Source organism: Heteronotia binoei, chromosome 5, assembly GCF_032191835.1.
Source record: "Heteronotia binoei isolate CCM8104 ecotype False Entrance Well chromosome 5, APGP_CSIRO_Hbin_v1, whole genome shotgun sequence".
NCBI classification, from domain to species: Eukaryota; Metazoa; Chordata; class Lepidosauria; order Squamata; family Gekkonidae; genus Heteronotia; species Heteronotia binoei.
Window position 1 is genome coordinate 116,895,655 of NC_083227.1, and position 13,739 is coordinate 116,909,393.

General features: G+C 40.0%; 1 protein-coding gene across 5 annotated transcripts in view; it reads left to right on the plus strand.

Annotated features, from left to right (window-relative positions):
• The window catches only part of EBF1 (EBF transcription factor 1), a 553,072-nt gene extending 541,775 nt beyond the window's left edge, over positions 1 to 11,297 (plus strand). For all 5 annotated transcript variants that reach the window (XM_060240230.1, XM_060240234.1, XM_060240231.1 and 2 more), the window contains one exon: positions 8,057 to 11,297. Coding sequence is in view for 1 of the 5 variants with exons in the window: in XM_060240234.1 (XP_060096217.1) it covers positions 8,057 to 8,088 (32 nt within the window). In the remaining 4 variants the exon portion in view is untranslated. The remainder of the gene's footprint in view (positions 1 to 8,056) is intronic.
• The last annotated feature ends 2,442 nt before the right edge of the window (positions 11,298 to 13,739 follow it).

Below are 13,739 nucleotides of genomic sequence, written 5' to 3' on the forward strand. Positions count from 1 at the left end.
AATGACACTGTTCTAAAGGTTTGTGTGTTTTCTATGGAAAGCCTCTTCGATAATTTTCATGGGTGGCATTTATTTGTAGGGGCATGTAATTCCTATGTACACTACTGACAATTTCACAAAACTACCTTAATGCATATATTAGCACTAGGGCTGTCAACAACAAAAAATTCAGTAATATCCGGATTTGGAAATATTCGGTAATAAATTTTTTGGTATTCCAGATATTACCAAATAAGGTATTCGGATATATCTTAATATACAGGTATATTCGGATATATTTGGTATTCGGCTCCCATTATATCCTATGAGCCATTGAAGTCAATGGCAAAATAGGGTATATTGGAAGCCACTTGGAGGGGAGGGGATTTGAAGGAGAGCCCCCAAACTTGCAGGGAACCTGCAGGGGACTCATCCCTACAAGACCCCCAATTCTCAAAAAGATTGGGCCAGGGGGTCCCTTTCCAGGGGCACCCCCATTCCGCCATTATACCCTATGGGCCATTGAAGTCAATGGCAAAATAGGGTATATTGGAAGCTTCCTGGAGGGGAGGGGGTTTGAGGGAGAGCCCCCAAAATTGCAGGGCAGCTTCAGGGGACTCTCCCCTACAAAACCTCCAAGTCCCAAAAAGATTGGGCCAGGGGGTCCAATTCCTGGGGCACCCAAAGCCAAACCTAACTTCAAATCGGAGAATCCTATAGGACCCCAATGCACTAAATCTATTTACCTACTCTATATGCACCCTGGCCCCAATATAAACTCAGTTGCCTACTTCAGCACCACACAAAACACAATCTGCTCCAGGTCTGCTCTGCAGCAAACCCAGATGCCAGCTCTCCAGGCCAGCCCCAAACAACACTGGGAGAGTTGCCCAAGCACACCAACCACACTGCTTCCAGGTATCTCACCCAGATGCCAGCCTCCCTGCCACAGAACACACCATCTAAGGATGCTAGCTCTCCAGGCCAGCCCCAAACAACACTGAGAGAGTTGCCCAAGTGCACCAACCATGCTGTTTCCAGGTTTCTCACCCAGATGCCAGCCTCCCTGCCACAGAACACACCATCTAAGGATGCCAGCTCTCCAGGCCAGCCCCAAACAACACTTGGAGAGTTGCCCAAGCACACCAAACATGCCGCTTCCGGGTTTCTCACCCAGATGCCAGCCTCCCTGCTACAGAACATACCATCTAAAGATGCCAGCTCTCCAGGCCAGCCCAAAACAATACTTGGGAGTGTTTCCTAAGTGCAACAACCATGCCCCTTCTGGGTTTCTCACCCAGATGCCCACAGGAAAATGGTAGGGAATAGTGACCTTGACCCAAGGGACCAGAACAGGCTACCCAAGGTCCAAAGCATCAGAGCACAGCAAACCAGGAAGGGTTACCAGGCCCCACCCCCCACACCTTCCTCCATTGAAGAATTGCAGTTTCTCCCTTCTCCCGACTTTGCACAACAAAAAAAAAGCCCTGCAGAGTCCTGCAGAGCCATGTATTTCCAATTTGCAGAAATGCATGTCTCTGATTGGTCAGAGGCCTCCCCCCCCCCCCATTCCCTCACCCCAGCCAGAGGTAGGAAAAGGCCAGGGAAAGGCAGGAAAGGCAATCATAGACTGCCTTTTCCCTTTTCCCATTGTTTTCTATGGAAGGAATACCTTTACTTAATATTTCCAAATAATACTGTAATTATTCGGAAATCTGGTATTTGGACTTTAAAAATAGGCTCAGATGCCTATCCAGAATACCTATTTCCGAATATTTTCCGAAAAGGCTATATTTGGTAAATATTTGGTAAACCTTTATCCGAATTGACAGCCTTAATTGGCACATGTCACATTGGGGAATGTTTCCCCTTCCATCCTCAACTATAAATAATATATCAATAAATTAGGTGGCAGATTTCTCTAATGTAGTTGATAGGAGAAAACAAACTCTCTCCAAAAACAGATTTAGGACTCCTATATGGGAATTTATGGGTAGATTGGGGAGGGAGAAATCTAAATTGTTCCCATTACATAGCTATTAAGAATTTTGAAGCTTGGATAGTATATTTGGATCCTGGAGTCAAAATATGATATCTGTTCATGGTCAATCCTGTCAATCCTGTGATCTCAGTTTTTGTTGAACAAATTTGGGATATAATTGGCATGCTCATTAACTGCTGCCTATGTTATCAAGTAGGAGCTTGATGCTTCCATGAGTCCAACAAAAGTGGAAATGTTATCTTCTTCCTATGCTCATTGTATTGTGTGTTTACATTGTCATGATCACTTTGACTCAGTAATAATGTAAAAATGTTTGGTTTGATATAATGTTTTATCCATGTTTTTGTTTTTGATTTTTTTAAAAATATAGTATTTCTTATTATACAATTATATAGGCATGCAATTCAAATTGTATTTTTTTCCAATGATCATTCTCGTGATTTACAAAGTATATCACTGATTATCCATATAATTTTCAATAATACTTCCATTTTGGCAATATCAAGTGTTGGAATTTCAGCAACTTTCCAATGTCTAATTAAAACAATCTTTGCTACTATTTTTCAGATTTTCAATAACTAATCTTTAAATGTAGAGTGTTATTAGAAAAGTAAATGATTGAAAATTTAAACCATGAACTATCAGATGTCAGCAAAAAAAATAAATAACCAAATTGTTCTTCCACTGTGGTTTTTAAATAAGGGGTTAGATCTAAACAGGGCTTTTTTGTAGCAGGAACTCCTTTGCATATTGGGCCACACTCCCTGATGTGGCCAATCCTCCAAGAGCTTACAGGGCTCTTATTACGAGGCCTACTGTAAGCTCCAGGAGGATTGGCTACATCAGGGGTGTATGGCCTAATATGCAAAACAATTCCTGCTACAAAAAAAGTCCTGGATCCAAAGGGCTATTAGTGTAGCTCTGCTGATCTTTCTTACTTAGTTTCAAGGAGAGCACAGGGCCTGCAGCTAAACTGTGATCCCTGAAAATAGCTCTGTGGATGTGAGAGAACCCTTGAAGACAGTGCAGGGTATATAATGTGGGCATCTGCATTAAGAAGCAACAATCAGTGATCCCCCCCCCCCCGCAGTTTACTTAGCGAAGAGGAAATTCTGATCTGATTTGTGAGAAAATAAGAGATGCAACAGATTTATTTTTAAAAGGAATGATTGTTATGCTGCCAGAAGAGGTCTTACCTCTTGGATGCCAAATTCTAGTAGCATAGCTACATGTTGCATCCCTGTCTTACTTTATTTAGTTGCTGCTGTCTGCTTAAACTACCTTCTCCCTTTGCTGATTGGTCCTATAATTTTTGTGCATATGGTGATGTTTGCAGAGAAAACATTCCCTCTTGCTTCCTAACCCCCAAGTCTGCAAACCTTTCACTCTAGCTCAGGGGTGTCAAACTCATTTGTTATGAGGGCCTAATAAATGAGACTTTGTTGGGCCATCCACGTGTGTCATAAAATGTAATACCAGGTAGCAGAGATATAAAGTTTATAAAAGATACAGACAAACACAAATATATTATAATAGAGTTGGAAGGGACTTCCAGGGTCATCTAGTCCAACCCCCTGTACAATGCAGGAATTTTACAAATACCTTCCCCCACACACAATACCCTTTTTTACTTAAAATACAAACATGCTTAAAACATTAACTCTCTTGCAATATTTTGTTACTGATGTCCCCATGCTTCCTGGAGTGAGGAGTCTACAAAATTAAACAAGTGTTTGTCACATAGCTATAGTCCTCTCCAGAAACATAACTGCAACTCCTAACAGGCAGTGCAATAATAAACGGACAGCAATGTATAGTGGTCAGTATGAGCCTACTATTTGGAGGCTTAGGTTCAAAATCACCAGTCGATAAAATGAAATGTGCTGGGTGAACTTGGTCTGGACAAACACTCTAAGCTTAATGCCCACCTCACTGGCTTTCTTTGCACACACACACAGACCCTCGGTAGCAAGGCTAGGGGAAGAGGGAGAGGTGGGCCCATGTGCACCTGGGAGAACTACAGCATAACAAGAATACACAAACAGAGAGAGAGAGTAGCAAGGCACAGGAAAGCTCATACTTTGAAGAAAACTTTGTTGATCTTAAGGTGCCACTGGACTCAAACTTGGCTTTGAACACACAGTGACATTCGGGGAGGGGGAGGGAAAGAGGAAGCAGACCCAGCTCCTATCTTAAAGAAAACTTCATTGGTCTTAAGATGCCACTGGACTCAAACTTGGTTTTGTACACACAGAGACCCACAGCAGCAAGGCAAGGAGAGGCATACCCAAGTATTGAGGGGGGTGGGATTTTCATGGGAAAAGAGGAAGTAGCTGATCAAAACCACCAGGAAAAAGTCAGTCACATGGAGCTGCCAATCTTACTGCTGTTCCCAAGAGTAATTGGCAGTAAATATTTAACTGCCGGAGGGCGATCATGGTGGGGCACTCTACCCATGAGACAAATTAACGACCTCAGAGGGCCAGTTCCATCCCACGAGCCATATGTTTGACACCTCTGCTCTAGCTGGTTCTTATCAAATTATTGCAGTTATAATTAAAGCACAATGAATTAGAACCAAGAAATCATTTGCCCAGATGCCTGAGATGGCTCATTTTAAATCATGTGTTTGTGAAGTGCATTGGTCCAAAGACCAGTCCTCTCACAAACCAACCATGCAGCCTGCATTTTAAAAAGGCAGTCTTGTTGCAACTATGTGGGCCATGTGCAAGTCCCAGTTACAATTATTGTATTAGCTTCCAGTGTTTCACTCTGGCATTTCACAGAAAGAGTGGCAATAAGTTATCTCTATGGAGCCTTTTATGTCTAGTGCGCAAACAGCCTGATCCACAGGTGAGTTATATGTCAGTCCCATGATATGAATCAATTTAGTACAATTGGAGTCGACATGATGGGTAATTGGCCTTAAACTGAAGTAATTGTTTAAACAAGTTGGTGGACTGGAAGAGTTTATTTCTTACTATATGCTATAGATCACCTTATACATTTTTGAGATTTTGAGGAAACAAGCTGGAACTCAAGTTGAGTGGAAGCCTCATAAATGCCACCTACAGTTGCCAGCTGGGGATCCCCCAATTTTGCAGGCTCTTGCCTGCCACTGGCCCCAACCCAACAGCCATGACCTGGCATGAAATCCCCAATGTGATGACATCATGTGGAAGTGGCATCATCATGACAGCAATGTGAAAGTGACATCATGGCAATGTCACACACAGTGACATTGTCCACTTGCCCCCCACACCCAGAAAGCTCCCTCCCATCCTGACTGGCAAGAACCTAGAACCTACTACCTCTTCAGGGGCTCATATGGAATATGTTGCATATGTTACAGCAGTGGTGTGACTACTGGTGAACAGTTGTTTCTGCCTGCTTGGAGTCCTACATAGTTGTGATAACATTTCTAAGCTTTAATCACATAATTTGTCTACATCATGTGACTACTTCCTAGGCCAACATCATAGCGATGTGATTTTGAAACTAACTGCACCGTTGAGGTGGCCAAGATGTTCAGTGTTTACATACATTATAACTGCAATGCTATGTGTGCTATCAAACCATATGAAAACAGATGGTTTGATAGCTATGTGGGCTATCAAACCATATGAAAACAGATTTTCAAAGTCAGCCATGCTACAACATTTATATGTAAACCAAATCTGAGTTACAATTAATGTAAAGCACTAATCTCAGACAGTGCAATAGGAAATAGTTTATGAACTGTTGGGGGGGGGGGGTGTTATGTGTATGTGAGTCTGTCTGCATTGCAAAGCAAAATACAAAATCAAGGGCTTAGGCAGATGAAATTTGAACTTGCTCAAATTCATGAGTAGTGCAGGAAGTTAAAATTGGTTACACTCAAGGGGTTTTCTAGGTGATCAAAGTGTGTTGCAACTTTGCCAAATGTCCTTCGAAGTTCTGAATGAGTAACAGTAGAGTGTTATCTTCTCCACATGTACATGGGGAAGACAACTTTGCTGCTCATCTCTTTCTGAAAAGTTTACAGAAGATTACAATTCTAAGAATATAATATAAAATAAGCTCAATATGGATGGGAATGGGAAGGGAAGAGATGGCTAGCGATTCAGGTGTTGATGTGTTTTTTTAAATATTGTTGAAAATGGCTTCTGTATATTAGGAGTATATGAAATCTTAAATAGAAAAAATACCTGAGCAATCAAAACAAGCCCATTTGCCATGGTTTAATGGGGAAATATGCATATTTCAATGTATTCTGGACAGAAAGGCCCAGTTAGATTGGATTCAATATAGATCATATAATCATCACTAAGAGGGATTCAGTTTTCTCTCCTGCATCTTAAGAGACATTTGGGCCCTGGATCAGCCGCAGAAAAACATTTGCATTCTCCCCCTTTCCATGCATATGCCTTTCTCCTGAAGCAGGGTCAATATGTACTCAGATTTATGAAATTGTTGTTTTGAATTTCCTTGCATACAGTTTGGAGTAGGGTTGCCAAGTCCAATTCAAGAAATATCTGGGGACTTTGGGGGCGGAGCCAAGAGACTTTGGGGGTGGAGCCAGGAGACATTGGGGGGGGGTGGAGCAAGGAACAAAGGTGTGACAAGCATAATTGAACTCCAAGGGAGTTCTGGCCATCACATTTAAAGGGGCAGCACACCTTTTCAAATGCCTTTCTTCCATAGGAAATAATGAAGGATAGGGGCACCATATTTTGGGGCTCATAGAATTGGACCCTCTAGTCCAGTTGTTTTGAAACTTGGGGGGCATTTTGGGGAGAGGCACTAGATGCTATACTAAAATTTTGGTGTCTCTACCTCAAAAATAGCCCCCCCCCCGAGAGCCCCCAATACCTGCTGATCAATTCCCCATTATTTCCTATGGGAATCATTCTCCATAGGGAATAATAGAGTGCCCAGTAGACATTTTCCTCCCCCCTCACACTTTCTAAAGTGGGGTGAAGGCCTCCAAACTAGGGAATCCCCTGCCCCCTCCCTCTCTCATATGCACAAATACTTACTGGGTCTTGTTCCTGCAGAACTTTACTGGCTCTGAAAATGAAAGCATAAGAAAGGGAGGGGCCGTTCTCTGAGGAAACTGTTACTGATCCTTTCCCATGAAGCCCTTCCTGTTCCCTACTTCCTACACAGCCTTAAAGGCACACATTTTAAAAACTGTTTGCAGGTTTCTAACCCTGCAGGAGCTCTAAATCTACAGAATGACTGTGGGGGCAGGGCTTCCCCTACTGGCCAGCTGGCTGGGGGCGGGGAGAAGCCTGTCAAAATGGGGGATCTCTGCTGGGACCTGGGGATTGGGAAGCCTAGTTTGGAGGGTTAGATCCATTGACTTCATTTTACCAAGCAAGGAGCTTTGCTTCAGCAAAAGCAGACTTCCTGATTTCAACCTAAGATCAGGGCCAACAGTAGGCACAGTGCCTAGGGCCCACAGTACTTTTAGGGGGCCATGAAAATGTTTTAATTTCTTTTAAAATCAAAAGGAGGAAAATGAACTTTTAGGGTGAAAGTGTTTAAATCTTTGTCTCAAATCAGAAAAAAAAAATGAAATTTTAGAACCCACGAAAATCTATTACATTTTGTCTAACACAGAAAAAAGCTGAAGTATTTAAAGTTATATCAAAAATAATTTTAATATTGATATTATTGTGGTGGGAGGGGCCCACAAAGGCAAAAGTGCCTAGGGCCCACAAAAATCATAATGCAATCCTGCCTAAGATGTTCACTGATGGTATAAAAGTCACTTCTGATTCTTATGAATGAGATTTGGATTGAGACTTAACAGATTTTTTGAATATTTTAACTTACATGGGACTACCTTCCTAATATATATTGTCATATTTTTAAGGCTTCTTGCCACAAACTTTCATTTAATTTTCTAGGGTTACAAAACTTAAATTAAGTTCTTGTCTTATTTTAGTGCATGCCCCCCGCCCCCAAGCTGTTCCTCAGTGTAGTGTGTAAAATCCTAAATGTATCATATACACAGCTAGTAAATGTTTGACATGGATGATCTCATGCGCAAAGTGACTGATCTTTCCCATCTCTTGCCTATTTTAACAGCTATATCTGGCATGATCGTCCCCCCCATGTGAAAGAATTGCCTTGAAGAATTCTACTAATGAAGAAGGTTGGATTCTGCTTCTGAACAAAATCAGACACAAGTCCCAGAGTGGAACTTTTAACTCAGGCCTTTTTCTTTTCTTTCTTTTTTTTTAAAGAGGAAGTTCACAATATTTGCAAAGTTTTTAAATAAATACAGTTTAAAGCCTCACCACCATCCTTGCAATATAATACTGAAATTCATGAAGAATCTGGAGGTGCAAGGTGTTCATTCAAGCTGTCCAGCCCAAGTACTTGGGAGAAAGAATTATTTTGTGTCATGAAGAAAATCCATCCATGTTTCTCTCTCTTTTTTTTCTTTTTGTTTTTCCAGCCTTGATTTAACTCTGCTGCCATTTGTCTGTTACAAATCATACTGAGAGAAGGGGGCACTATCACAGATGGCCCTTTTATTTAATTAAAAAATATTTTTTAAAGCTGTGTGCAGAGAAGGCAAGTGGTAACACTTAAAATGAGCTTGTACGGAACAGAAGTAGAAGTGCCAGATAAGGGTGGTTGTTTTCTTTCCTTAGAAGAGTAAAGGGCCATGCCAGTTAAGGGTTGGCTCATGCGTGTTACTCATCCAGAGAAAGTTTGCTCATCTGACGTTTTGCATTCTTGGTATGTTTGTGTGGAGGTATATATATATTCACACACACACACACATACACACACACCATTAATTAGAATTCCAAGTCTATTTTAGAGGCAGTAAGACTTTTTTGACCCTCTGTTTTTTAGAATATCGTACTTAGGTGATTGTGTAAATAATGCAAGACAGAAAATTAGCAAAAGTGTAGCTAACGACATGCATATCCCAACTTTACCTTGAAAACCCAGTGCCTCTGGATATAATGCTGAAACTGCAGAATTAGATTAGCATGGCTCTCTATCTTTAGCTTATATCAAAACCTTTCCAAATGAGTGGCCTCCCTTACTCTCTTAAATGCAGTTTAACCCCAGTCTATGCATACAAATCTCTTTGGGATTTGATGCAACAGAACAAAGGCACAAATGTGAGCCACTTTTATACATTTTTCTTTGCATTTTCTCAGCCAGAATATAATCCCTAGCTTGTTTCTAGGGTTTTTTTTTCCCTTTGGGGGTCAAAAGGCAGAGACAGGATTCATCCTGCCAGTCCACAGACGGCCCAGAAGCACACAAACACATTGGTCGGTTTCAAGCTTCGATCGCTTTTGTATTCATGAACCCTTTCAGTTGGAAACATAATCTCTTAAATAAAAGGTAATGGCTTCTTCAACAACAAATATGAAAGAGAGTTGAAGAAGAGAGAAAAGTATAGGAAGGTTACAGGTCCCATCCTCACTTACAGGAATTTTGCTCCATTTTTTGGGAAACTATTTGTGACATATTTAGTCAAAGGTGCAGCAAACTTCAGAGGATGCATTACCCAATCTTTTGTCTTTGCCATTGCGTTTTGTACGTAGTTATAAATAATGTAGATTTTGGGTGATTTTTTTTGGCCAAAGTTATTGTTATATTTATACATTATAATGTCTTAAGACAGTTTTTCAATCACACACATACACACAAAAGAATTACTGCATATTTTGCAAAATGAGCTCACTACCTTTAAGATTGCACATGCTTGCAAATTGAATTAAAGAAAAAAAAGCTTTTTTTAAAAAATGAAGGATTTTGTAAAATATCCATATAAATAATGTATTTATCTTTGGAATTTGTACATTGCTTTTCCCCCTGCAGCACCCTCTGTTTATTTTATTGTGTATGTTTGCTATGTGAAAAGTGCTAATTCGTTTGGTCACTCACAGGTGTATTAGCTGTTTAAATGTGATTTTAATACAATTCATTTATAGGGTTTTTTAGTAATTGTTTTCAACCATGCTTCCATTTTTGTTTAATTTCCACTCAAAAGCCATCGTCTATTTTTGTATTATTTGTAAGTTAAAAAGTTTTTTTCCCAATATATGGCAAAAAGTAGCATATTATTCTTGTAGCATTTAGTTAAGTAGATTTTTTAAAAGTATCCTTTGCTTTTGAGGCTTATAAAAAAATCTAATGCTGTTTTACTCTATTAATATGCATGGGATCTCTCCCCTTTGGAGTGACGCATTTTTGTGCATTAAATATGGGGAGAAACTTCATAGAAATCAATGAAAATACTTTCTTTCTTGTCTGCTTGTATATTTCTCTGTCTTTCACATAAATATAAACCAGCAGATTGGATGCCTTAACAATGCAAATCATATTCATTTCACTTGTACATTGTACTGCGCACCAGAACTGTCAATCATCACTAACATTCTAAGGAAAAAAATGGAATTTGAAAAGCACAAACGAACTGTTTTGTTACCTTAAGACAATGTGACTTTTTCTAGACAAGCAACAATGCTGCAACTGTGCATGCTTTCTGTATGAATTTTGCAATGAATTTCACTCAGATGTCACTGTGTGATCTTTTGGGAAAGGGAATGGGGTGGGGGAGGACAAAGAAGAGAAAAATTCCAAAAGGTTATTGCCCATGGAATGGTTAAGAACATATTTACACATAAAGAAACTGGAAAATATAAGGAATATCAATGTATTGCTACTCAATAGTCCATACATTTATTCTAATTCACATAGTGAGCAACAGCACTGCAATGTAATCAAATTTAAAGCCATATTTTGTCCAGTCATGCCCTTCACTGAATCCCATTCAGACTGATGCATCTGTTTAGATGCCCATGCAAAGTCATGTCCATATGTATCCCTTTCTTTGAACATCCAAAGATCCTTTGACAAAATGTAGAATTTGTTTCTATCTCCAGCTATTTATAGTGTGCTGATAAAAGGGAATCTATATTTAAAAAGCCCCCTCAGCCCCACAACTTTTGTGTGATTATTACAGATGCCGCTCTTTACAGAATATGGCTTTAAGTGGAAATGATCATGTTTTAATCTTTACCAAGTGAAGCCCCACATTGGCTGGATTGTGTGAAGGATGCCTATTTCCTCTTCATTGTATCTGACTGCATCTAAAAAGAAAATCATCTCTGATTCTACTAATTTCTCACCTCCTTAACTAAACCTTTTGGAATAGATACACACACACTGTACAGTCCTATTGTTAGAGAGAACTAACTACTGTAGAGATTGTTATAATTTTTTTGCAGAAACTCAAGCTGTAAAAACTTTTCAACTTTCACAATATTTAATTAAAGTTACTTCCTGTCTGTGAGTGCAGCTCCTGGCCGTGTATTTATTCATTTGACTACTGGGTCAACAGACAATTAGAAATGCTGAGTGAAAGCCAGCAAGTGACCAGATAGAAATGCCTTCTTTTCTGTATTTTATGCTGCAAAACAAACCAGCAGAAAAAGGAGAATAAAACTACATTTATTGAACTCATGGTAAGATTCTTCAAAGCTGTAAGTATGGGTGTTTGAAGAAAATGACTTCCATATTACATATTTACAGCTTCAAATAACGCTCATATTTCATATTTACAGCTTCAAAGAGAATCACAATTATCTACAGATTTCGATTATTGTTCAATTATTATAAATGTAACTAGGGGTCTGTGACAGACATTTTGACCTCATGGGGACTTGCCTGCCTGGTGCAAAGATTGCGAACATCATGCATTTTCTAGATAGACTGACAGTGCTGGGGAGCAGTCAGTAATCACAGTGCACATTGACACCAGTGACATTGAGTAATGTAGCCATGTGGTCCCAGAATAAAAAAATATAGGTTACTAGGCAGAAAGTTAAAGGCCAGGGCAGGTTCCATATCAGGGCCAGCTAGATAGGCAAATATCAGGGGCCTCAATGTGTGCATAAGAAAGAGGTGCCAGGAGGAAAGGTTTGGATTTGTTAGGCACTAGGGAACATTCTGAGACAAGCCAGAGACTGGCTTCACTCTAACTGAAAGAGAATCAGGCTGTTGGTGATTAATATCAAGAATGTGGCAGAAGAGATTTTAAACTAATCCCAGAGAAAGAGGTGACAGGAGCTGGTGAGGCTCAGTTTTGGGACAAATCAGTCCAAAGGGATGATTGTATAAACACTCAGGGTAGTATTGATGGAGCATAACAGAACTTGGGAGTGAGGGTAGGATAGCAAAGGAGGGCTATGTGTGGTGGCAAAGGGGCTGAGGAAGGCAAGGGTTGCTGCAGAGGGAAACACATTGTTGGTGTCTATATACCAATGCTAAAAGTCTGCAAGTCAAGATGGGGGAACTGAATTGCTTGGTGTTCAATGACAATTTACATACAGTAGGTGCCTCAGAAACATGATAGAATGGTGAAAATCTATGGGATACAGTTGTTGCTTGGTATAAGCTCTATGGGCAGGACAGAGAGGGATGGGTTGGCGAAGCAGTGGAGCCTTTGATGACCAAGGAATAAAAAGGATTGCTAAAGGAAAATGAGGTGATGTCAAAGAAGCTCAATGAATTTTTTGCTTCTGTGTTCATTGTAGAATAGAAAGTGTGTGGCATGAACCCATGCTACAGCTACTTTTTTTTAGGAAAGGAGTCAGAAGAACTGAGTCAAATTGAAGTGACAAAAGATGAGGTTTTAGACCTACTGGGGAAATCAGGGCTTTTATTGAGCAGGAATGCACAGGAACATAGTTCCAGCTGACTTGGTGTCAGAGGGTATGGCCTAATATGCAAAGGAGTTCCTGATGGACTTTTTCTACAAATAAAAATAGTCCGTTATGAAACAATGGTGATGTCAGGGTGTGTGCAAATGACATCCTGCTGGGGTTTTTCTACACAAAAAAAAAGCTTCGGGAAAATTAAAAACCAACAAGGCTCCAGGTCCTCATGCCATACACCTGAAAATTCTTAGGGAACACAAAAATGAAATAGTTGATATACTAACAAGTATAAGTAACATCACTATAACAGAAGACTGGAAAGTAGCAAACGTTATACTGATTTTTTTAAAAAAGGGGTCCAGAGGAGAACCAGGAAATTACAGGCCAGTCAGCCTAATGTCTGTCCCTAGCAAAATAGCCACTGTAATCAAATATAGAATTATTAGGCACAAACAGGTTTCCTGCTGAGGGAAAATCAACATGGCTTCTGCAAAGAGAACTGTCTCACCAACCTTTTGGAGTTCTTTGAGAAAGTGAACAAGAATATAGGCAATAATGACTTGGTAGACATTATATACCAGGCCTTTCAAAAAGACGTTTGCCAAGGAACCTCACCAAAGACTCCTGAGTAAAAGATTGGTGAGGCAAGACTTTTTTTGACTCAGGAGTTTTGAGGTATGAATACAGGTTCTATTATGAATTAAAAAATGGCTAAATGAAAAAAGCAAATAGGAATAGATGGACAGTTTTCACAATGGAGTGAAGTAACCACTGAGGTCCCACAGGGATTGGTATTGAGGCCAGTGCTGTTGAATTTGTTTTTTAAAAAAACAGGTGCTTAATTTGTTTATAAGTTATCTGAAACTAGCGGTGAGTAGTGCAGTGGTTAAGTCTGCAAAATTATTCAAGACGGTAAAAAAAATCAGGGATGGGCATCAACTGGAAAAATGTGGTTCATGTCGGTCCGTGGTTCATGACTGAACCATGAACCAAATCACAAACTGAACCAGGATGTTTGTTTTTGAACTGAACCAGTTCATGGCCCCAAACTCAGTTGAAAGGGACCACAGCCAGTT